The sequence below is a fragment of the Nicotiana tomentosiformis genome, chromosome 12, assembly GCF_000390325.3.
Source record: "Nicotiana tomentosiformis chromosome 12, ASM39032v3, whole genome shotgun sequence".
Taxonomy (NCBI): Eukaryota; Viridiplantae; Streptophyta; class Magnoliopsida; order Solanales; family Solanaceae; genus Nicotiana; species Nicotiana tomentosiformis.
In genome coordinates, this window is record NC_090823.1 from 121,253,368 (window position 1) to 121,278,781 (window position 25,414).

Below are 25,414 nucleotides of genomic sequence, written 5' to 3' on the forward strand. Positions count from 1 at the left end.
TTTTCAAACCTACCACCATTCAATATTAGAACACTACTTCCAAAAGAAATTTTCAAATCTCAAAATCTTCAAGTTCAACAATGGTGAAGCCGATGAACCGCGTTTAAAGTTGATTTTCAACTGGGTTTTAAAAAATTTCAGTCCCATAACAGTTACCAAATCAATCCTCAAAGTTTAATTCAACCTCATATGTAGAAAATCCCAACCCAAGATAGGGCTTTAAATTTTCGATAATGTGCTTTCAAATCTCTTACATGAATTTGATCCAGCACTAACGAACGCATGAATTTAATTCAAAATCTAAAAATTTAATTATTATCATGTTAATTTATTTTGGCTAGATTGTTTGCTCGATTTTTTAGTTTTGAGTGAAATTAGTCCGAAGGAGGTGACATGGTGTTTTGATGAGGAAGAAAGAGATGTAAAGTAAAAGAGAAAGAAAATAGAATAAAAATGGAACTAAAAATGGAAAATAAACAGATTTGGAGGGGAATGGGTCTGGTGTGGATTAAAAATTGGTGGATTTTAAGTTGAAAATGGATATTAAAATTAGGTGTGAGTGAATGGCTCCATAAACTTGACCCATTCTATGGTGAATGACATGGTGTCATCTTACTTGGCATCTGACATGGACAAAAATTAGAAGGGACCAGCTGCCACAGTGTAGGGGCGTTAGGGATAGGGATAAATTTGAAGAGTTTGTTAACGGTAGGGACGGAAAAGGACGAAAAGTATAACGGGTGACAAATGTAAATAATATACAATAGTAGAGGGACAAATCTGGACCTTTCCCCTTTTTTGATTTATGATTCTTTCAGGTTTGTATATTCAAATCTTAATGATATATATATATATATATATATATATATATATATATTGACATTGTAAATATTACACAAATATATTAAATATACAGAGTGTTTATTTAGAGTGATTGTTTTATACCGTAAATATTCTACAAATATACTAGATATATGAATAGGTTTTTTCTTGAAGATTTTCATATTTATGGTTTATTTCTAGTTTAAACATTTTATATCTTAAACATATCATGAACATCCCATAAAAAAAATTCCAGCTAAATACATTAATTATATACAAGATATAAACAAAAAATGTATGCATATTTTAGTTGAAAAAATATAAGGTATATTTGTCGTATAACTCAAAACATCTAGTGATCACACTATCCTTTAGAAGGGTGAAATATCACTTAGATTAATCCGTAACCAAAAGCAATATCGGCAGTGATAGTAAACCTATATCGTTTGGTACGAGTTATACGAAGGTATATTGCTAGTATAAAAATTTAATATAATCTTAATACTTTATTTTGTTAGCAAATTTGGTATAAGTTATCCTGGAATTATAATTAGTACCGGAATAATTTATACCTTATAGAGGGTGGGGTAATTAGTGTCGGAATTATACCTTCTTTTTATAAATTATGTAATTGTCATTTTTAATACAACATACCAAACAGTCGATAAAAAATAATATTAGGATAACTAATCCCAACATAACTAATTATAGTATAATTTATCCTGGCATAAGTCGTATTCAAACCAAACGACCCCAAGGTTGTTAATAGCACCCCCTCCCTCACCATCCATGTAATATGCAACCAAGCCATATTACGACAAGCTTTCAGGGCAGCCGCAGTCAAAACCTTATATTTAGTTGAAAAAATATAAGGTATATATATTATTACTTATATAAAAATAAGCAAAAATATTTAAATTTATTTATGATATGTAAGAATGGAGATGGAAGGTGGAAAAAACAAGGGGGGGGGGGGGGTTGCCGTTACAAAGGAGTGAAAATTGAAAAGTTTTACTATAATGATGAGAGAGAAAGGATAATATTATTAGGATAAAACTGACTCCTTAATTTGAGGGTCAGTTTATTTTTAAAATATTTGAAGGATGCTAGAATTGTAAAAGAAATTGCCATTAATGGAATAGATGAAGAATAATATTATTAATGAAAATAATATTAAATAAATGATTGTGCATGTAAAATCTCCTCTTATATTTAGGAATAAGTTTAAAGTAGCTTTTTCAATATATTTCTGAGCAGTTTTGGTCTTTTAAGATTGTAAAATATGAATATTTTTTGTCTTTATCAAATATTTAGCAAATTATATTTGCTAGATTTGACAGAAATGGAAAAAAAAAAGTATTTCACGAGAACTCACATGTGTAATTTTTATAGTTTTTATTTATTTCTAGAATTTGGTACACTTTGGTGCAATTCTTTTTGTCTATCTTTGGCGTCTGATGTAATTTTTTCTATTGCAGTTTCTAGAATTTTTCATAGTTCTCGCTTTATCAAACAAAAAGAGTTTCTTAATATTTTTCGGAGACCAAAAATGTTCATATTTGAGAAACATAATGATCAAAAACTACTTAAGAATATAATTTAGGTACTATTTTGAATCTATCCCAAACATAAGGGACCATTTTTGTTATTTTCTCCAATAATATCATGCCATGCCTCGGAAATTACACACAGCAAACTCTCCCTGTCCATTTTATAGGGTTTCCTCTTACTCCTCGGGAGAATACTGCCGGAGCTCCGGTGATCACCACTGTCACCGGCGAAGGAAAGTTCATTTCCATCCTGAAACTCAGTCATTTCCTTGACGGAGGTTTCCCAATCGATTTGGTAAAAAGGTATGAAAATGTAGAAAAAGTGGACTTCTTTTCTCTCAATTTTGTTACTTTTTTACTTGCAGTGTCTGTTTTTTGCAACGAATTTGTTGTAATTGTTTCTTGCTTCCTGCTCATCTGAAACAGTGACAGTTCTCTCTTCTTCTTTTTTTTTGCTTCCTTTTGGGTTATATCTAACTACTCAAGCTAGCTAGGGTTGACTATATGAATCCTTATTCCGCATTATTGTGTTTATTTCATCCAAATTATAAATAATTCATCTTAAAGGACAAATTAGGGATCCTCAAAATTAGATAGATGCTTGAACTGTGAGTTGATGTTGAAAACAATAAGAGTATTTGAAGTTAAAGTTGGAAAGAAGTCTATGGAAGTTTGAAATTGTGTTTACACATGAACTTATGTTTATCAAAGCTGTAGATTTGTCGTCAAAGCTCGTATCTCACTTGAAATGCACATTCAAACCAGTATTCTGATACAGTCAAAGCATGAATTTTGATATTATTTTTTGATAAGAAACTGAGATATCTTTTTGATGTAAAAACCAGCAATAAGGGATGCTGGAGAAATGTACATTCAAAAGGAGAGAACTTTACAAAGTGTGTAGAGAGTAAAGAAAATCAATCATGGCTTCAGATTCTAAAACATCGACCCTATCCATATTTATGCCAAAAGTTGAGCAAAGATAAACACTTGTATATAAGGTTAATAACATTGCTCTTCTTCACTTCTAAACTCTAGCATTTCTTTCCTTCCAAATCACCCACCAAAGTACTGCCAGTATAATGTTCCAGATTCGAAATGATTCTTTAGACAAAACCCTTTTATGCCATGCATGAAGAATGTCCAAAGCAGAATTTGAAGAACGCCACCGGATGCCCAAGCATTTAAAAAAGAAATTCCAGATTTGATTGGAATTAAGGGTGCTTCTTACTCAAGATAATGTGTGCAATAGATGCTACTTATCCCTGGCAGAAGACAAAAATGTAGATCATTTATTTATGCACTTTCCAGTAACTAACAGTGTTTGGGAAATGTTTTTATGAGTTTGGAATTGTTTGGGGGAAGCTTATGTTAGTCGGGGAAGGTGGAGAGTTATGGACTCTTATGTACACTAATCTACACCATCCCTGATGGTTATTAACTCCTTTATCTCTAGTTTTCTGTGCTTGTCAGTCTTTTGCCTGTGTGTATTTGTATCCTCTGCCACCATGTGCTGCTCATCTTCTGGTATATATTTTCCTGAAGTTGCTTGTTGGCTTTTAACTTAATTTGCTTGTTATTTGTCTGTATTATGTTCTTCTCTGAAAATTGACTCTTGCTTTGTGTTTCAATCAGATGAGCAGCTCAGATGAGGAATCAGATTTCAGTGATTCTGAGATTAATGATTATATAGAGAAACCTTATCAAGAACTGAGAACTGGAAAATACAAAGTGAAGGGTCCAAATGGGTCTCTCAGATGCCCCTTTTGTGCTGGGAGGAAGAAGCAAGATTACAAATACAATGAACTGCTTCAACATGCTTCTGGTGCAGGTAAAGGTGCTCGTTTAGGTGCAAAACAAAAAGCAAACCACTTGGCTCTTGCAAAGTACTTGGAATCTGACCTAGCTAATGAGGCTGAGCCAGTACCCCCACGTGCTGTCACACCAGAGCGCACAGAAGCTGAGCAAACAGAAGTATTTTGCTGGCCTTGGACTGCAGTTGTTGTCAATATATCAAAAGAAACAGCAGATGGAGAATCTGTGGACGACAAGGAGTATTGGTTGAAAAAATTTTCCTTGTATAAGCCCTTGGAAATTGTGCTTTTCCATGATAACCAAGCGCTGGTGTCTGAAGCTATTGTGACTTTTGATAGGAATTGGACTGGTTTCAATAATGCAATGGAATTTGAGAAATCCTTTGAAGCCAGGCGCTGCAGTAAAAAAGAATGGTGTGCCCATAAAAGTTGCCCCAGTTCAAATATTTATGGATGGGTTACTCGGGAAGATGATTTTAGAGCAGAAGGGGCAATAGGAGAATATCTCCGTGGAAAGGGGGAGTTAAAGACTATATCTGACCTGATCAAGGAAGAAACCCAGGATAGGAATAAGGTCGTAGCTACTCTAGCTAACGAGATTGATATGGAAAATGAAAATCTGGATGAGCTGCAGATACAGTTTAATTTAAAGACGTTGTCTCTTAGGCAGATGCTTGAGGAGAAAGACATACTACATCGTTCTTTCTTTGAAGGTTCCCAGTCATAAACCCATCCATTTTACTATTTTCATTTGACTTTGCAATTATATGTGATAATTATGTTCCTTCTTTTATGTGTTAGGAAATTGACATTTTCCACTGATATGATGAGAGTATTTGGACTTGAAATTATACATCACACATGTTCTCTATTGACGTGTTTCCTTTGTTTCTACATGTCAATTACTTTTAAATGTCTCCAGGATTGCTTTAAAAGAATTCTAAGGAATTCTAGGCCATCGGTTTGATATAAATCAGGAATTCAAGAAAGTCTTATTCTGGAGAAAGAAATGGGACTAGTATTTTTGTATTTTGTGGTTAAAGAAACTGCTATCGTGCCTCCTGTATAACTGATATCTAAAATACAGAAACAAGGAAGATGCAACGCCTTGCTCGGGAGCATGTACAGAAGGTCCTACATGAGCAGGAGATGTTAAGTGTAGAGCTGGAGAGGAAGAAGAAGCAGCTAGATATTTGGAGCAGAGAATTGAACAAACGTGAGACCTTAACTGAAAGAGAAAAGCAAAAGCTGGATGAGGAGAAGCAAAAGGTGATCAAAGTTCTAATATCAGTCAAAGTTGTCTGATATTTTACATTATTATAATGTAGGTAGTTACACTCTTCTGGATTTTGGTTGTCAGCTTACGTACGGCTGTATATTGTGTGAAGTAGAATAATATGCTGAAGCTTCCTGTTCTTGTTTAGAAGAATTTGTTCTGGAAAATACATTCAATGCTTTTCAATTCACTTGCTTACATTTGAAGGATCCTGAACATCGTTTGTGGATTTTCAGAATGACGTAAGAAACTCTGCACTTCAAATGGCCTCTGCAGAACAAAGGAAAGCTGATGAGAATGTGTTGAGACTAGTTGAAGAACATAAGGTGCTGCATTTATAACCCCGTCTCCCTCTCTCCCCCCTCCCGTCTGTGTACACGCACACTCGCGCGCGCACACACACACACACACACACACACACATATATATATATATATATATATATATATATATATATATATAAAATTGTGTTATACATTTCCTCCCACAAAAACCTGGCAATGGGGTTTTCTGCTACTGTTCTTTACAAATAGTCTTCACTCGAGTTATTTCAATACTGTTTTAGTCATTAGTGCTTTTACATGTGCAGAGAGAGAAGGAGGAAGCTTTGAGAAAGATACTTGAGCTAGAAAGAGAGAATGATACCAAGCAGAAGCTGGAAATGGAAATTGCAGAACTTAAAGGAAAACTAGAAGTTATGAAGCATCTAGGAGGTGACGACGATGCAGCTGTGCAAAATAAAATCAAGGAGATGAACGAGGAGCTGGTTGGGAAAATGGAAGAAATGGAAGACTTGGAATCCTTGAATCAAACCCTTCTAGCGAAGGAGCGCAGGAGTAATGATGAGCTACAAGATGCTCGGCGCACATTAATTACGGTATGATTCAGTATTAATGGCACTATGACAGTAAGATTTTTATGTTATGAGATGCGGTTAAAAACCTTGTTTGGTGTTGGAGCTTCTTCTTGTTAAAGCACACTGCTTATTGGCTGCTTAATCATTATCAATTATCATCTTTTTAGGGATTGAATGAGCTCTTGACCAGCGGGCGCTCCCATATTGGGATAAGAAGAATGGGGGAAATCGAGTCAAAAGCTTTTCAGAATGCATGCAAGCAAAGGTTCCCAAATGAGGAAGCTGAGATCAAGGCTTTAGAACTGTGTTCTCTTTGGCAGGAAAAAATAAAAGACTCTGATTGGCATCCATTTAAAACTTTCATGGTTGACGAGTCCAAGGCTGAGGTTTGTCCCTTATGCCTGTTTGTTTTATTATGTTATTGCTGCCAATATTATTCCTTTTAGGTTAAGAGCTGTGCATTGCACATAAAGGTATGACGCTTAAAGAAAGGAGGATTTTTTTTGAGAAGGTAAAGCAACTTTTTTAATGTGAGGAAATTCCCATATGCCATATACAAGAAGTATATCAATAGTTAGAGAGCCTACACAAAAATATGTTTCTCTACAACATACACCCAATCTCATGTACAAATATAAACCTCATGGATTTACTAAAAAGAATGAGGGACTTCTCTTGCTGGCTATTAGCTTCATGGTCTTCTCAATGACGGTCATCTTTTATCCTTGGGTAAAGGTGGCAAAACTTAATTAGACCATAATCTTTAGTTACGTAAGGTAGTAGCAAAAAAACAGAAAACCAAACCCCTTTTTGATGCCAGCCAAAAGAGAATAGTTGTGAACCTGTCCCCTAAATTTACTATCCTAACTGCTCCACAACAATCTGAAAGAGAGAGAAGCATATTTCTTGTCATGTTGGCAGCCATATTGAGTATCTAATTAATTTTGCAACTAACTGCAGAAAGTGATCGATGAGGATGATGAAGCGCTAAAAAAGCTCAAGGAGGAATGGGGGGATGAAATTTACAATGCGGTAACTGAAGCTCTAAAGGAGATTGAGGAATACAATCCCAGTGGCAGATATGTGATCCCTGAGATGTGGAATTCCAAGGAACAAAGGAAGGCCACACTAAAGGAAGCAATCAGCTTCATTTTCAAGCAATTGAAGACACATAAGAGGAAGAGATGATAACAAGGTGCTCATATATTGTCTTCCATTTCAAATGGAATATCTGCTTACATCTTCACTTGCTCTGTTTCATGCATTGTAGTGCAGTGTCTTGTTAGTGGTTCATTACATAGTTGCTGATGATGTAGGAGACTCTTTGGCAACAGATGCTATGAGAGTTTACGTGGTGGAAATTGGACATCTCACTATGAAATTAGTACGTTGCTAGCGCTCAAGTATTCTTCGTGGTGGTTGTAAAATCTGTATCTCTGACTAGTAGTGAAAGATGATTTCCCATGTGGTTGGAGTAAGGACGTTCTAAATTGATGATTGCTGAATCTCAGATTAGCAAACGTGTGAAATTGAAAACTAGAAGTCCTTTTTTTTTGTTTGAGTTGATATTATGTTTGCTTGGGGACAAGCTACATACCATGATTGGATCCTAGGGCTTTGGTTCAATAGAAAAGGTAGTACAACCCGAGACGTCATGAGTTTGAATCCGATCTAGTGAATCTAACTGTTTTTCTAAGTGGAAAGAGGGTAGATGGGTGGGTCTATTATCTACCTAGTAAAGTTGGAAAGAATGGAATTCTGTTTTTAACCCAAAAAGAAAAAGGTGCTACATAACATGAAATGTTCAACACCTATTATATTATATATACCCAAAAATAATTCCTCTTGGAATTAAGAGAGGGAATGATGGGAGAAAACAAGACTGCCCGGAGCGTGATTTAAGTTTGTTCCTGGAGTTGCTATTATGTACGCTGATATTGGTCCATGTCAGAAGAATGTGTAGAGTATTCAGTCTCTTAAGAGAAAACTGCCTTTGATATTCTCGCCTGACCGCTCTATATTATAATTTACTTTAGTGTATATGCATCTCTGCACCTAGGGATGGCAATGTTGCGATGCGGGTGCGGGCCGGTGCGAGTTTGGACGTATGCGGGTGCGGGGTGATGTGGGTTAAAATAAAAGAAATTTAATTCTTTGTGGTTGCGGGAGTGAGTTTAAATTTTTTACGAAATTACAGATTTTCAAGTTCTCTGTGTTTGTTGTTATGGAATTTATTCTCACTTTTCCTTCATCTGTTATGGATGAATTAATAGAATCTTTATTGATAAGAACAAAATGTTTTAATTTTTGGGATTTTTTCCTTCCCATACAATATTTGAAATTTATTTACCAAAATTGTCCTAATTTTGTATATTACCCGTCCTAAACAAGGATTATTTATAAATTATATACATTTCACTTTAAAAGGCTCTCAATCCATTATTAGTGCCATAAATTGGGGAATATTTTGCTTGAAAAAAAGGCATAACTATATTGGAGGAGTATAGTTTCACACTTTTCCCTTTCCTGATCAACTATATTTTTTAAAAAAGAAAAGAAAAGAAAGCAAACAGATGGGAGAGTACAAAATAAGCAATACTTGTAAGCAAATGTCACCCTAATTGTATTTCTGGGGTGTCTTGTTATTTAGCCGTGTACATGGAGTTTTCTATTTTTATCCTTATATTTTTCCAATTTTTCGTAGTCTCATTGGTCTTTTTTTATTGCATTCTCAATTTCTCAGATTTATCATCTTCCCAAGTTTCACAATTTCACATGCATGATTAATCATTTCTCTTTATATATTTTATATCATCAAACGAGGTGCGCAAATTTGTTGCATTTTAAACTTTAATCGACAGCCTTTAGCTCTAAGTTAAAAGGCACACATAAAAAAAGACGATGCACAAAATTTCAACAATTTTTTTAACTTCAACTTCAAAATATTCTTTTTCTTTCTTCAACTGAAAAATCTGAAAAAACTTGAGCATTGCTACTATTTCACCTCTGCCTCCAGAAAAGGAGGACCTATTAATTTACCAACAAAAGAAATCAACTGACATCTATAAGTTGGGGCAAAAGTGAGCACAAAGTTAATCAGAAAAAGAAAGAAAAGAAATCTAAAACACAACTTATTCGGCAGGGACTTCTTTCATGACAACACAAGCCCTAGTTTACAAAAATCAATGCCTTTAATCAACACATCCTATTTCGAGAAAAGAATAATGCATGGTACAACATCATACAAATTAAAAATAAATTTCATACAAATTTAGTATAAAATTTGATATATCTACAACAATATACATAATAAAAATAAATTTTATACAACTAATTATACAATATACAACTTATCTACAACTTTCATACATTCTTCTTACCAGTTAAATACAACTACAACATCATACAACTTAAATACAATTTTCATATAAATTTAATACAATATGTCTTTTGTATATTTTGTATATATTTTGTATCTGATTTGTATATATTTTGTATGTGCTGTGTGCTTCTTCCTCTCTAAGATTCCAATCAAAACTTACTCTCTTAATATAATTTTGATACATATCAATAACTTTATATAAAAAAAGATAGTATTGATAACTTAAATACAAATTTTATACAACGATTCATACACTATACAACTATTTTTCAACTTTTATACAATATTTAAATAATAAAAAATATATTACCACTAAATACAATTTACATACAATTATACTATAACTTTACTACAATTTCGTAAATATATGGTATGTGATGTGTTATTCTTCTCCTTCTTCGAGTTTCAATATGAAATTCAGCCAAAATCAAGTCTAATCTTCACCAAACAACCTCAAAATTGAGATATAAACTCCAAACAATATTCTCAATTATTTGCAATAACACTCAGTACAAACAAATAATGGTTTTTGAAAACCCAAATTCGAATTCAAAGCTTCAAAGTTTTTTAATGGCCGTCAATGGTGGAGAGTCAAACATCTTCAAAATTTACTAATTGACAATTTCAATTTGAACACCAATTGTGCAACATGAAAGGAAATTGCTAAGTTAAAACTCTATAGTAAAACGATTGAAATTCATTGATGAATTTCATTAAAAATATATACAACATGAAAGGATAAAAAATAGAGAACATAAGAGGAAGAAAAATTGGGGAAAGAACAGAGAATGAGAGATTGAGAGACAGAGAGAGACGGAGAGAGAGATAGCGCAGGAGGGAGAGAGAATAAGGATGAGAAATAATTGATTCCTTATTCAATTTCTAATATAAAGGGATACTCATTTAATTCCTAAAATGTATATAATTGGTAAATTGTATATGCTTATGTAATTAAATTGAAACTTAAGTAGGGAGGGTAATAAAGTTTCAAATAGTGTATAGGAAGGTAAAAATTCCTTAATTTTTTCTGACAAGTTGAAATTTTAGTAAATAGCTTTTGTAATTTATTGTTAGTATCTCCCTTCTGCACAGGTTCTGAAAGTTTATAGAATTGGTATTTCAAGTGTCAGATCTTGAATTGAAGATTGGGATGTGGATAGCATCCCAGTGGGGAACTTTTAGCTTAAAATTTTGATTGTACTCAATGATCTGGAAATATTATCTTTTTGCCCTACTACATGCTTCATCTGTTGCTATTGTATACTAGTATTTTTTTTTTCTTTATAAAATTATGTCTTTTTATAATTTAATCGGTGAAAAGATTGGTTATTTAACATTTAAGGATAGAAAAACTAAAGTTTGACTGAGGAATTTCTCATGTTAGCCCTCATTTTTTTCACCTGAAATAAAATGAGATTGACAGTATCATAGTTAAATTATGATGCTCAATACTCACTTTGAATGCTTGATTCTAAATTGAAATGATTATTGTTTAGCTTATGCATGCTTAGAATTGATAAGCAAAAATTTTTTTTTTTTTAAAAAAAAGACGTTCTGAAAAGGAAAAGAAAAATGTTGCGCGGGTGCGGGGGCGGTTTAAAAGAGATAAGCGAGGCGGATTAAAATTTTGCGGGTTAAGATAAAACCCGCCCGTACCGTTTGCCATCCCTATCTGCACCGAACTCAAATATTGGCTGCCTCAGTTTCTCATGAAAGTTGGAATCGATTCAAAGGTTTGAGGTTTTGAACATTTACATTTGATAGGATTTCTAGCTTAAGTAACCAATCAAAGATTTGACGATTATTTGAATTTAAAGTGGTTTTGGAGTTCCCTTTCCCCAAAGAGAGTGACAACGTGACTTTTTAAATGATACTAAAACAAGAAAGATGAAGAAACAGTCACTCAAAAAGTGCTGAAAATGGTTCTTTCTAATAGAATTACAAAGAACCACATGTGCCATCAATATATCATTAGAGAAGTCCTAATCTAACTTCCATTGTTAATTGCTCCCTGCAGATGATATCAGAACCCTAAAATTTTCTCCAGCTTGGAGATAAATTACACACAAGTAACAACTAACGTTCTAATTCCAAACTAGTCAGGCTCCACAATGTGACTCCTCAATAACCACTCCCATCCATTTAGACCCCATATAAAACAATATTTGGAGTTAAATTCTCATGCAAATAAATGACAATAATAAATTAAGCATCCTTATAATCTAAAAATAAAAAAATTACTACATCAGGAGTCAACATTCGAACTGGACGATAGTGAAAATGATCAGATTAGACTAAATCATACGTCAGAGAATTAAATAACTTTCAACACATACTTTGTTAGTTGGTGCAAGAAATTTTATTTATGATTTTAGTTTGTTTTGCAGTTCTATGGTTTTGTTTGGTTAGAGGCGTTTGGACTATAACTTACTCTTCGCTGAATTATTTTCACCCAAACAACTTTTGGACATTTTGAAAAAAAGGAAGATTTACATAGATATACCTAATAAGACCCCTAATTACAAAAAAAAAAAAAAAAAAAAAATACGGTACTATTTCACTTTCAAAATATAGCAACAAAATCTTCACATAATATATACCACCTTCAACAAAACCTACAAAATTAGGGATTTTAAAGATATTTTCTTTCTTCTTATCTTCTCTCTCGGTTTTTTCACAAAATCTAATTCGAGATTACAAATTGATTTGGAAGCTATAACGCTTGAGAACTTCAAAGTTCTTCACAAATTTCAGCTTCGTATTTTTCTTATATCAAAATCAATTCGAATTAGTTTTAAATGCACTCAAACTTCAAATCCACTTCTCCAAGCTATCTCCAATAAGCTCGAGCAACACTCAATTGATTTTTAACACAAAGATTTTGAGTTTGATTGAAATTCAATTTGAAGCTTCAACTTGACAATGGTGGAACCAAATCTTTTTTTTCTCCAATTTGGCTTCCATACCTAATAGAATTGTTGGGAATAAACCTCCTTTAGAAATAATATTCACAGTAATAAAAGCGGAATAATAACGTAGCACCGAGATACGGTAATTAACAAGAATAAAAGAGTGACTATGACGCCAAGATTTTTACGTGGAAAACCCTTTTGAATAAGGGAAAAAACCACGGCCCTGAGACGAGCAACTGATATCACTATAGCAAAGAATTTTACACTTTGTAGGTCCGAGTCAAATACTCCAAAGACCACCACAACACTCAAAAGAAATAACCCTCTTTTGATATTCTCACATCACTACAATATCGCTCACTCTCTATTTTTCTCACAGACTATTTTTTTATACCTTGTCTGTGAAACCTCACTCTTTCTTTCTCTCTTTGTTGGTGTGTAGAAATGAGAGTTGAAGCTCTCCTTTTATAACCGAAGCCTTACTCTCTAAAGCCTACTATATTTGATAATTTGCACACATTTTTCCTTCTTTTTCTTCAATGTTGACAATTCAACAAAGTTGGCTACCAAACCAAAGAAATTCAACAAAGCTGGCTACCAAACCAAAGAAATTCAACAAAATTGGCTACCAAATCAAATAATTTTCCTTAGGCACATGCCTATTACTTTGGCTATTGAATGAGATGGACCCCATCAATCTCCCCCTCCAGTCTCATTCATCTAGAGGTGGTAGTATTGTCTTCTAGTTTGAGTGCATGCCGACAAGTTCTTTGCATAGCTCGAACTTGTCTCTTGGTACCACCCTGGTCAGCATATCTGCAGGATTCTCACTTGTAGAAATCTTCAACATTTTTAGAGATTCATTCTCTACCATTTCTCGAATCCAATGATATCCCACGTCGATATGTTTGGTCCTTGCATGGTACATGGAGTTCTTGCTAAGGTGTATTGCACTTTGACTGTCACAATAGACGACATACTCCTTCTAATGCAATCCAAGCTCTTGAAGGAACCGTTTCAACCATATCATCTCCTTGCCAACTTCAGTAGCGACAATATACTCCGCTTCAGTTGTAGAGAGTGCGACACACTTCTGCAACTTCGACTGTCACGACCCAATTTCCTATAGGTCGTGATGGCGCCCAACATCTCAGCTAGGCAAGCCAACTAGTGATTTAAACATATAGTTATTTCTTTAAAAATTATCCGATTAATTAAACTCTTCTTACTTGCAAGAATTAAGAATAATATGAAAGATCTAATAAATTGAAACCAAGAAAAATAATTAAGTCCAAAATTTTACTAGTGTGTGTGCCAAGACCTGGTGTCACAAGTGTATGAGCATCTAGTAGATTATACAAAAATTTTTAGATATTGTCTAAAATAAAATAGACACTGTACAAATACAAGAAGAGGTACTAGTTGCTGCAGAACGGCTCAGAAAGGCAGCTCACCACTAAGCCCCTGGGTAACGTGGGTACACGTTGGTAGGTCCTCCTATAGCACATGTCTCAGGTCCTGCACAAAAAGTTCAGCAAGCGTAGCATGAGTACGTAAACAACGTGTACCCAGTAAGTATCAAGCCTAATCTCGAAGAAGTTGTGGCGAGAGGTCGACTTTGACACTCACTATGGGTCAATAAATTTTAAAAATAAAGACATTTAATTAAACATGATTTATATGAACAACACTAATTTCCTTAACAAGCAGAAATAATTAATTCTTCAATTTCAATAATTTCTAATTTATCCATTAGCTTCACAAGCTGCAATAAAATGTCAAAGTATCGTGTAATTATTATTATTAGGCACGATTTTTGTCGAGGTCGTACGGCCCGATCCAGAGTGCCGTGTACACTGCCGAGGGATATGCGACACGATCCATAGATGCATCTATACTGCCGAGGCGTTTGGCCCGCTCCATAAGAAAGGAGGACATTTTCTTATGAACCTCTCGAATGAGAAGTCATTATTATATGGCTAATATATAAGGATGTATAATTTCTATTAATAGTCAAATATTTTGTACAAAAATTTAAGTATACGAAACTTCAGTCTTTTACTATTTTTTCTAACAATTCACAATATAATTCCAGTAATTTAATTAAATAAAAGATGTAATTATCACAAGTAATTCATGATTTGAGTACTAAACTACCCGGACATATAAACTACCGGACATAGCATAATTAGTAGCTACGCACGGACTCTCATAACCTCGTGCGTACGTAACCCCCACAATTAACAACAATTATTAATTAAAACCACATATGGGGTAAATTCGCTCTTACAAGGTTAGACAAGAGACTTACCTTGTCTCAAAGCCCACTTTCCGATTACAATGTCGCGTAAAAATCTCAATTCGATGCCGAAAAATCTGAAACTATCCAAAAGTTATAGCATAAAATAATCAATACATGCTCAATAATTCGAAATTAGACTATTATATAAATTACCCAACCCAAAATGGTAAAATTCTTAAAATTCACCCAGGGCTCACGTGTCCGAATTCCGGAAATTTTCGGAGAAAAACATTACCCATAATCTCAAGAACTCAAATATACAATTTTCATCCAATTCCATAACCATTTTCTTGGTGGAAATCTCATTTTTATAAAAATCTAGGTTTTTCATCTAAACCCTTGATTTTCACGATTTACATGTTATCATCTACCCATAATCTATGTATTTAACTCAAAGTGTGTAGAATTAACTTACCTTCAAGTTGCTAGTTGAAATCTCCTCTCAAAAAGCTCCAAAATTGCCCAAAAATGGAGGAATTACGGGCTAAAATGGCTGAGCTCCGATTTTATTACATTCTGCCAAACATCCCTTTCGCATCTGCGGCTTGCAAGCCGCTTTTGCGGCGAAGCGGCTCCGCATATGCGTAAAAGGCATCGGAGATGCGGCTTCCCCCTAAGCCGGCCCCGTTCGCTTCTGCGGTCAGCGGCTCGCATCTGCGAGTCCGCTTCTGCTACTTGTACGTCGCATCTGCACCCCGCTTCTGCGGCTTGTACCATCGCATCTACGCCCAGTCCACTTCTGCAGTCTCTTCCGCGCACCTGCGGCTCGCACATGCGGCTTCCCTTGTGCAGGTGCGATCGTACCAGAAGCAGAAGGCTTCAGCTTTTCTCCCAAGTTCAAAATTAGTCTGATCCTCGTCTGGTTAACCCCGGGCCCCCGCTCGAATATACCAACAAGTTTAAAATTATAAAACGGACTCGCTCGAACCCTCGGAACATGTAAAACAACATCAAAACTAAGAATCATACCTCAAACCAAATTGATTTAACTTAGAAATTTCAAATTCTTCAAACTTACTCCGAACGCATCGAAACATACTTAAACTACTCAGATTGACACCAAATTTTGCGTGCAAGTCTTAAATCACCATACGAAGCTATTCCGAGGCTCGGAATTCCAAACGGACCTCATTTACTCCAAAACCTACTCCGAACCAAATTTAAAGAACCTTAAACCTTTAAATAGTTGATTTTCATTATTAAGCGCTGAGACGCTCCCGGGGTGCCCAAAACCCGATTCGAACATACGCCCAAGTCCAAAATTATCATACGAACCTATTGTAACCGTCAAATCCCGATTCCTGGGTCGTTTTCTTAAAATGTTGACCAAAGTCAAACTTGATCTTTTAAAGCCAAATTAAAGAACTAAGTGTTCTGATTTCAACCCGAACACTTTCAAATCCTGAACCAATCATCCTTGCAAGTCATAAATTAGTAAAAGTATATACGGAGAGTTTTATTTAGTGGAACGGGGTTCTAAAAGTTAAAATGATCGGTTGGGTCATTACATCGACTGCCATGATATAGCTCCCCCTAAAAATGTAAACAAATATCCAGTAGTGGATTTTCTGTTATCAATGTCACCTGTGATATCAGCATTTGTATAACCCTTCAAGATTGGATCAGATCCTCCAAAGCTCAAACAATCTCCCGTGGTACCTCTCAGGTACCTGAGTATCTACTTGACTGCTTCCCGGTGTTCTTTTCCAGGATTTTCAAGGAATTTGCTAACAACACCAACTGCATGAGCAATATCAGGTCTGGTGCATACCATTGCATACATCAAGCTTTCGACTGTTGAAGAATAAGGAACTCTAGCCATGTTCTATTTCTCCTCCACTGTTCATCTTCTTGCTCAACTTTAGATGACTAGCAAGAGGTGTGCTGACTGGCTTAGCATTCTTCATGTTGAAGCGTTCCAGTATACGTTCAATGTACTTCTCCTAAGACATCCACAACTTTCTGTTTGTTCACTCTCACACTATCTTTATACCTAGAATTTGTTGTGTTGGGCCCAAGTCTTTCATATCAAATGACTTGGACAAATCTCCATTCAACCTTGTGATCATCCCCTTGTTTTTTCCTACAATTAACATGTCATCCACATACAACAACAAAATAATAAAGTTGTTGTCACAAAATCTTTTGAAGTATACACATGGATCAGAATATGTCTTTGTGTAAGTTTGACTTTTTATGAATGATTCAAACTTCTTGTACCACTGCCTTGGTGTCTGCTTTAATCCATAAAGACTCTTATTCAATTTGCACACCATGTGTTTCTTTCCAGCTACTTTAAATCCTTCTAGTTGCTCCATATAGATCTCTTCTTCCAAGTCTCAGTGAAGAAATGCAATTTTCACGTCCAACTGCTCCACTTCAAGATCTAGGCTAGCTGCTAAGCTCAAGATGCTCAAGATTGTTCTAATATAAGTCATTTTGATAACATGTGAGAAACTTTCGTCAAAATCAATACCTTTTTTCTGTTCGAAGCCTTTAACCACCAATCGAGCTTTGTATCTGATCAACTTGCCATTTCCAGAGTTTAAAGACCCACTTGCATTTGAGTGGTCTTTTCTCCTTTGGAAGTTCAACCAGCTTGTACGTGCCATTTGTCTGTAGAGATTCCATCTCCTCTTGCATGGCTTTCATCCACTGGTCCTTTTCTGGATGAGACAACACCTCCCTAAGACTTTCTGGCTCCCCTTCATCACTGATGAGGACATACTCTGTGGAAGGATACTTACATGACTCTACCCTTGGCCTCTCTGATCTCCTCAGAGGTTGAGGTTGTTCTTCTTCCTGAGCGGGGTACTCCACTTGCTCGACATCATCATCAAGTTGTTCCCCCTGCTTAATAACCTCACCAAGTTGCTCCCCCTACTCGGCAACCTCGTCTGTCATACTTTCTGCACTTGTGGGATAGTTAGAAGAAGAAGGAATGGTAACAAGGTTAGGTGTTATACCACTCTTTGTCTTCTCTGATTGATTATCTACAGCTCCAACTTCACTTTCTCGGAAGATTACATCTCTGCTTCTAATGACCTTCTTTTTTATAAGATCCCACAATCTGTACCCGAACTCTTCATCTCCATATCCGATGAATATGCATGTAACAAATTTATCATCCAGCTTTGTTCTCTACTCCTTTGGTACATGTGCAAAAGCTCTGCAACCCAACACCTCCAGATGCGAGTAGGACACCTCCTTGTTGGTCCAAACTCTCTTTGGGATGTCAAACGCCAATGGAACTGATGGACTCCTATTGATCAGGTAACATGTTGTCTGAACTGCTTCACCCCAGAATGACTTAGGCAGTTTAGCCATTCTGAGCATGCTTCTCACCTTCTCCACAATTGTGCGGTTCATCCTTTCGGCTACGCCATTGTGCTGTGGGTTTTTAGGAACTGTCTTTTCATGTCTGATCCCATGGATTGAACAATACTCTTCAAATTCCCTTGAAGTGTACTCACCTTCATTGTCACTTCGGAGACGCTTTAGCTTTTGGCTTGTCTCCCTTTCCACCATAGCATGAAACTTCTAGAAAACTTGAAATACCTGATCTTTGGTTTTCAAAATATAAACCCATATTTTTCGTGAAGTATCATCAATAAAAGTAACAAAAAATTTGTTACCGACCATTGATTCAATTTCCATTAGACCATAAACATCAGAATATGCCAAATCAAGTATATTCAATTTTCTTTCAAACGATATCTGAAATGAGACTCTATGTTGCTTACCAAATAAACAGTAGTCACAAGGTTTTACCATTGTACTTTTGACATAAGAAATGAGTGATTTCTTGGCAAGAATCTGCAATCCCTTCTCGCTCATATGACCTATTCATTTGTGCCACAAATCTGCAAAAATCTCATCGTGTGCCGTGTTCAATTAACCTTGGCATATTTCTGCATTTGTCAACGTGCCATGAGCAACTCCCTTTTGCAATCACCAATGATCCCTTGGTGAGTCTCCACTTTTTGATTTGCAAAATAGTTCTCGTATCCATCTCGGTCTAAAGTAATTCCCGAGATCAAGTTCATCTGCAAATCAGGTACATCCCGCACGTCCTTTAGAACCAATGTGCATCCAACATTTGTCTTGATACAAATGTCACCGATCCCCGCAATCTTTGAGTAACTTGTGTTACCTATTCTCACAGTGCCGAAGTCACCTGCTACATATCTAAAAAAAATCTCTTACCGGTGTGGCATGGTAAGATGCTGATGTATCAACCACCCATTCCGACTATGGACCTGACAAGTGCATGCATTCCTCATCCTCATTTATAAAGAAGACAACATTATCATTGTTTTGCACCATGGTGGTTGTGTTCACTTCTTTCACCTTTACCCTTCCTTAGATTTGGGCAATCTCTTTTGAAGTGACCTGCTTGATCACAATTGTAGCAATTTCTGGCTCTTGATTTGGATTGTTTCTTAGACTTCCCACGAGCTCCAGATCTACCATAGTTGCTCGAACTCCTTTGATAATTTCCGCCTCTACCTTCTGTGATGAGAGCATGTCCTTGATTTTCAGGCTTCTTTCTCATTTTCTCATTGAGTAGAAGAGACGATGTGACATCTTTCAACTCAATGGTAGTCTTACCGTGCAGGATGGTTGTTGCCAAATTATCGTGTGAAGATGGCAATGAGTTCAACAACAAGATGGCTTTATCTTCTTCCTCAATTTTTACTCCGAGATTGGCGAGCTGTGTGATTAGTCCGTTAAACACATTTAAATGTGATAAAAAATTCATACATTCACTCATGTGTGTATAGCTGCTTCTTCAGGTACAATTTATTTGTCAGCGTTTTGGACATGTATAGGTTTTTCAACCTTGTCCAAATGCCACATGTGATGTCTTCATCAATGATATTATTTACCACATCATCTGATAAGTGCAACCTGATTGCACTAGCAGCTCTTTCATCCAAGTCAGCCAAATCCTCAGCTTTCATGGTATTAGGCTTTTTGGCATCAGCATCTAGTACCTTGTGTAATCCTTGTTGGATGAGCAGATCTCTCATCCTTCTTTGCCATGTTGAGAAATATTTATCTCCGTTAAATCTTGCTACCTCGTACTTTATTCCAGACATTTTTATTTTTCACCGAGTATAGTACTACCGACAATGAATAGTATCTCTATGAACGAGCAACACATGTGCTCTAATATCAGTTGTTGGGAATAAACCCCATACAGAAATAATATTTACAGCAATAAAAGCGGAATAATAACATAGTACCGAGATACAGTAATTAACAACAATAAAAGAGTGACTACGACACCAAGATTTTTACGTGAAAAACCCTTTTGAATAAGGGAAAAAATCACAGCCCCGAGACGAGCAACTGATATCACTATAGCAAGGAATTTTACACTTTGTAGGTCTGAGTCAAATACTCCAAAGACCACTACAAAACTCAAAAGAAATAACCCTCTTTTGTTATTCTCACCTCACTACAATATCGCTCACTTTCTATTTTTCTCACAAACTATTTTCTTATACCTTGTCTGTGAAACCTCACTCTTTCTTTCTCTCTTTGTTGGTGTGTAGAAATGAGAGTTGAAGCTCTCCTTTTATAGCTGAAGCCTTACTCTCTAAAGCCTACTATATTTGACAATTTGCACACATTTTTCCTTCTTTTTCTTCAATGTTGAAAATTCAATAAAGTTGGCTACCAAACCAAAGAAATTCAACAAAGCTAGCTACCAAACCAAAGAAATTCAACAAAGTTGGCTACCAAACCAAATAAATTTTTCTTAGGCACATGCCTATTACTTTGGCTATTGAATGAGATGGACCCCATCAAGAATCACTTTAATAATAGATTTCTCACTTCAAAACTCAAACACAAAATCTTAGATGTCGAATTTCTTTTAACTGTAAATCAATCGAGTGTTTTGTGTTCAAAGAAAGATGAATTGAAGGGATTGAGAAAAGTAGGAAGATTATGGGAGTGTTTGGTACGAAGAAAAAATATTTTTTAATTTTTCCATGTTTGGTTGACTTAAATATTTTGGAAAACATTTTCCTCACGAACTCATTTTCCCTCCAATTGGAGGAAAATGTTTTCCCTGTCAAGAGAAGGGAAAACGTTTTCCAAAACTCTTTTTCAACCTTCCCACCCTCATCCCCACCCTAAATAGAAATATTAGTAATAGTACTTTCTTTTTATGTTATAGATATAGTACTTTTTTCAATTCAACAAATGAGTATTTTCTTTTCATGATATACAAAAAAAGTATTTTTTTATTATAACAAAAAAAGTACTTTATGTAGTAAAAAATATTTTATTTCATTTCAACAAAAAGAGTATATCTTCTCATGATGTAGAAAATTTTTCATTTCAACAAAATAAGTATTTTCTTTTCATGATGTAGAAAAAGTATTTTCTTTCATTTCGACAAAAAAATACTTTATTTTCATGTTATAGAAAGAGTACTTTCTTTTCAACCAAAAAAAAGTATTTTCTTTTAGTTATGGAGCACAAATTTTAATATTATTTTTTGTGTAAAAAAGTAAAGCAACACATTAGTTTTTTGAATTTGTATGAATTTTTAGAAGATTCATTAAATTCTTGAAGAAAATAGAGTCATGAAGACGTTGGGGGGTATTTGGGGGGGGGGGATGAGGAGAGTAGCACTTGTAAATATTTTTCGGAAAATATTTTTCACTCTCACCAACCAAACAAGGAAAAATAAGTGATAAAACCATTCAATTTCCATAGAAAATATTTTCCTTCATACCAAACACATCCTATAAGGGATAAGTTTTATCGAAATTGGAAACTAAAATCAAGAGATACATTAATTGGCTTAAATTGCTAAAAATGAAACGTATTATTAAGTTTGATTATTACTTTCAAGTGTATGCAAAATGTTTTTAGTGCTTCCAAATTGCGACATCGTGTAAAATTCCCAAAAATAACATAACAAATTAGTAGTATAAGCATTTAAATTTCATCGAATTTAAATCAATAAAATAATACGGACTATGTTTTAAATATATTAGTCCAAATAAATTTATTGGGTTAATATAATTATATTAGTTATATAAGTCCAACATATATGGATTAAATAAATAAGTCTTAATCCATTGGGCTAAAGTGATGAGTCCACTTCATTAAGCCCAAGATGTCATCTTCCTAGAGGCTCAGTTTGGTGCCACGTGTCAAACGACGTGGCCCGCCAAGTCAAACGGAAGAGCCAATATGATCGTGTCACGTGTCAAAATGACAAGGCATGCCAAGTCAAATTAAAGTGCCAACGAAACCGCGCTACGTGTGCAAGTGACATGTTCTGGCCAATCAAATGCGGTCTTGTCACACTTCAATTTGATTGGTCGGAAATAATTTTTTCTTATAATAACTCTTCCCTCCCACAACTACAAATAGGGGTCTTCATAACTCAGAGAAGACACCAGAAGTTATAACAAGAAGTAAGAAAGAGCTCGCGGATCAAACGCTGCAAATTCCTCCACAAGTTTCAAGCAATCAAGTTCAAGATCAAGAACAAAGAACAAATCAAGATTCAAGGAGTACGAGTTCAAATCAAAGTTCGTGCTAGTTGAATTCAAGATCATCGTTCGTGACAGCAAATATAGGTTCAAGATCAAGCTCAAAGGCCATTGAATTTATATTGGAAAAGTAGAATAAGAGAAATCATAGAGATTATACATTCAAATTACTCGACATCAAATACTACGATTGTTGCAATATTTTTCGGTCTTGATTTTATTTTCTTGACGCAATTTTATTATCTACAAGTACATTTGATTGACTCAACTCATTTTAAATCTGAATATGACCAACTATGCATTCAACATAGAATTGGACTGTATGCAAAATTGCAAAGTGAAATAGGGAAAAGTTCACAGATAGTCATTTTCAGGATGTTATTTAGAGATTAGCCAGTATTTATTTTGTTCTTAAAATTTTAAACTAAAAATCTTAACTTCAGAATAATTTAGGACTGCTTATTCCTAAATAGCATCCCTTTAAAGTGGCTACATGGTATTATTTTCTAGTAAAATTAATTCAAATAGCCGCTCACCTAATCTCTCAAACTATAAATAGCCGGCGGGTATATAATATATATACAATTCACGTATAATATATACATAATTATATATATTTAATGTATAATATATGTATACCGGCTTGAAAAAGTAAAGATTGAATCTGACAGGCTATTTGTGTAACAATACCTTATTTCTACAGAGAAATAGGGGGTGAGCTGCTAAATGGGTAGACAATATGGGCCGTGGTCCAGAAAGATGATTTTGGGCTTAGAGACCACGACTCGAGTATAATAGAGTAAAATTGTGTAGGGTTTTAGTTTTTTCTAAAGCCTAGAATATAAGAGCGCAAGCTTCTCAGCATCTCTATTTCCTTTACTGCGCGACGCTGCTCTCAAAATCGCTCTCATCGGAGGTATTCTATCTCTCTCTATCTCAATCTTTACTTATTAATCTCTTTATCCATTTTATATAAGTGTTCGTATTGTATTAAACAAATTGAATCTATACAGTCTCTTGTATATTGTGCAATTAAAGTTTTATGTTTTGCATATCTATCTATGTGTGTGTGTGTGTGAAAAAACCAATCTTTAGGGGTTCGTTTGGTTGGAGAGATTAGGGAAAAATAATCCCGGTACTCATTTGGCATTATTGTCCTCTGTTTGGTTGGTATCTTCATTTCGGTATAACCAAAACCAGTACATAATTTATAGCTTAAAATAGGTATTTTGTGTTCTGTTATATGGTATACAAGATCGAGTAACTATAATGGTACTATCAATCTCCTTTAGCAATGCTGCATAACTAGTCAGTGAACGAAATGAATCCTAAGTAATTCATGTCATTACTAAGAATGGGTTTTGAAGGGAGAAGTTCTGTTGGTTCCCACACAATTCTATTCATGTTTAACTAAATTATGCTTAATTTTAAGGTTGGTAGTTTTCCAGCCTTTTTGTTGACATAATTTCATTTTCTGACTTTATTTTTGTTTGTTTTTGGCAGATTTGGTTTATATCTTGAAATAAGATCCAAGAAGAGAAAATGTCTGGGTGAGTAGTAATAGTATTATAGATTTAGCAGCATTAACTGATGTGAACTGACATGAGAAGTGTTGTACCTGGAATGCACATGTTTCTATGATCCATATTTTGGTGAATGTTTATTGAAAACTTACCTTTTCTTGGTTCTCTCCTAAATTTGGTAACTTGCATTTTGTTAACATGAACAAGCCATATCAGTTCTCTTTTTAATAAACATGTAGCTTTCTTTTTTGGTTTTGTTGCTTTAGGTAAATAAGGCCCCCTCCCATCTTTTCATGTTTTATCATTTCGATTGTCTTGTATTCATCTTTCCAGCAATTTTTACTTGATGACATTTTCTTATTATTTAGAAGCTCTTGATTTAAATGGTTTTCTTCTCATTTCCATGTCATTTTGTTTATTTGTTGATTTAATGTAATGTAGTGAAGAGGCTGTTGTTGCTGAGACCCCAGCTCCAGCTCCCGCTCTTGGTGAGCCCATGGATATCATGACGGCGTTGCAACTCGTCCTCAGGAAATCACGGGCTCATGGTGGGTTAGCTAAAGGTCTTCATGAGGGTGCAAAGGTTATTGAGAAGCATGCTGCCCAACTTTGTGTATTGGCAGAGGACTGCGACCAACCAGACTATGTGAAATTGGTCAAAGCGCTATGTGCTGATCACAATGTTAACCTGATCACAGTTCCTAGTGCCAAGACACTTGGCGAATGGGCTGGTGTAAGTAAAACACTATTGGTTCTGATGAAAGTATAAACAAAAGCAGTTGCTGCCTTTCCTATTTCAACGATTAATCAACCCAGAAGTCAGTTTGAGTTTTGAGAGCTAAATGCTGCAACTAATTTCTGTCTTTCATTCTTCATTTTGCAGCTATGCAAGATTGATTCAGAAGGCAAAGCAAGGAAGGTTGTTGGGTGCGGTTGTGTTGTCGTAAAGGTAAAGAATGAGATAAACCTAATATTATTGAGAGTAAATTTGTTTATCACTATCTCAACGTTTAATTTACTTATAAATTGCTTTTCTAGGATTTTGGAGAGGAAACAGAAGGACTCCACATTGTTCAGGAATATGTGAAGTCTCACTGAGTATGACCAGCATTGAATTAGTATTTGTAGTAAACATATGGATTTATCTTTCTCGATCGTTTAGCTTGTTTTCGAAGATGTGGTCGGAACATTTTTGATTGTTAAACAACCAGATTTTGATAATTCCTTGTAGGCATTTATGCTTCTGCATTTGCCTTCTTGAATTTTGTTTTTTGGACCCTATGAATTAGCCAATTTTGATTATTAATTCTGTCATGGGATCATGCAAAATTCGATCTGTAGAGAATCGTCGTAGAATGCCGTTTGATTATGATTTGAGTTTTCAGTAAATACTGAGTTATTTGAATGAATTAATGATACGTCACTTTGTCACATAATTAAAATACTCGTGACTT

The 25,414-nt window shown here is 35.0% G+C and overlaps 2 protein-coding genes across 2 annotated transcripts; both read left to right on the forward strand.

The window, feature by feature from the left end:
- Positions 1-2,510: 2,510 nt before the first annotated feature.
- On the forward strand, positions 2,511-7,860 carry LOC104117438 (factor of DNA methylation 1-like). Its single transcript, XM_009628493.4, has 7 exons — positions 2,511-2,675; positions 4,008-4,899; positions 5,274-5,455; positions 5,699-5,788; positions 6,052-6,339; positions 6,486-6,704; positions 7,279-7,860. Exons 2-7 carry the CDS (start codon positions 4,008-4,010, stop codon positions 7,504-7,506), a joined length of 1,899 nt encoding a protein of 632 aa, XP_009626788.1. The 5' UTR covers positions 2,511-2,675; the 3' UTR covers positions 7,507-7,860.
- Positions 7,861-23,257: 15,397 nt separating this feature from the next.
- On the forward strand, positions 23,258-25,181 carry LOC104117437 (small ribosomal subunit protein eS12-like). The gene is made up of 5 exons (XM_009628492.4): positions 23,258-23,353; positions 23,941-23,987; positions 24,402-24,693; positions 24,844-24,909; positions 24,999-25,181. Exons 2-5 carry the CDS (start codon positions 23,980-23,982, stop codon positions 25,056-25,058), a joined length of 426 nt encoding a protein of 141 aa, XP_009626787.1. The 5' UTR covers positions 23,258-23,353; positions 23,941-23,979; the 3' UTR covers positions 25,059-25,181.
- Positions 25,182-25,414: the final 233 nt, after the last annotated feature.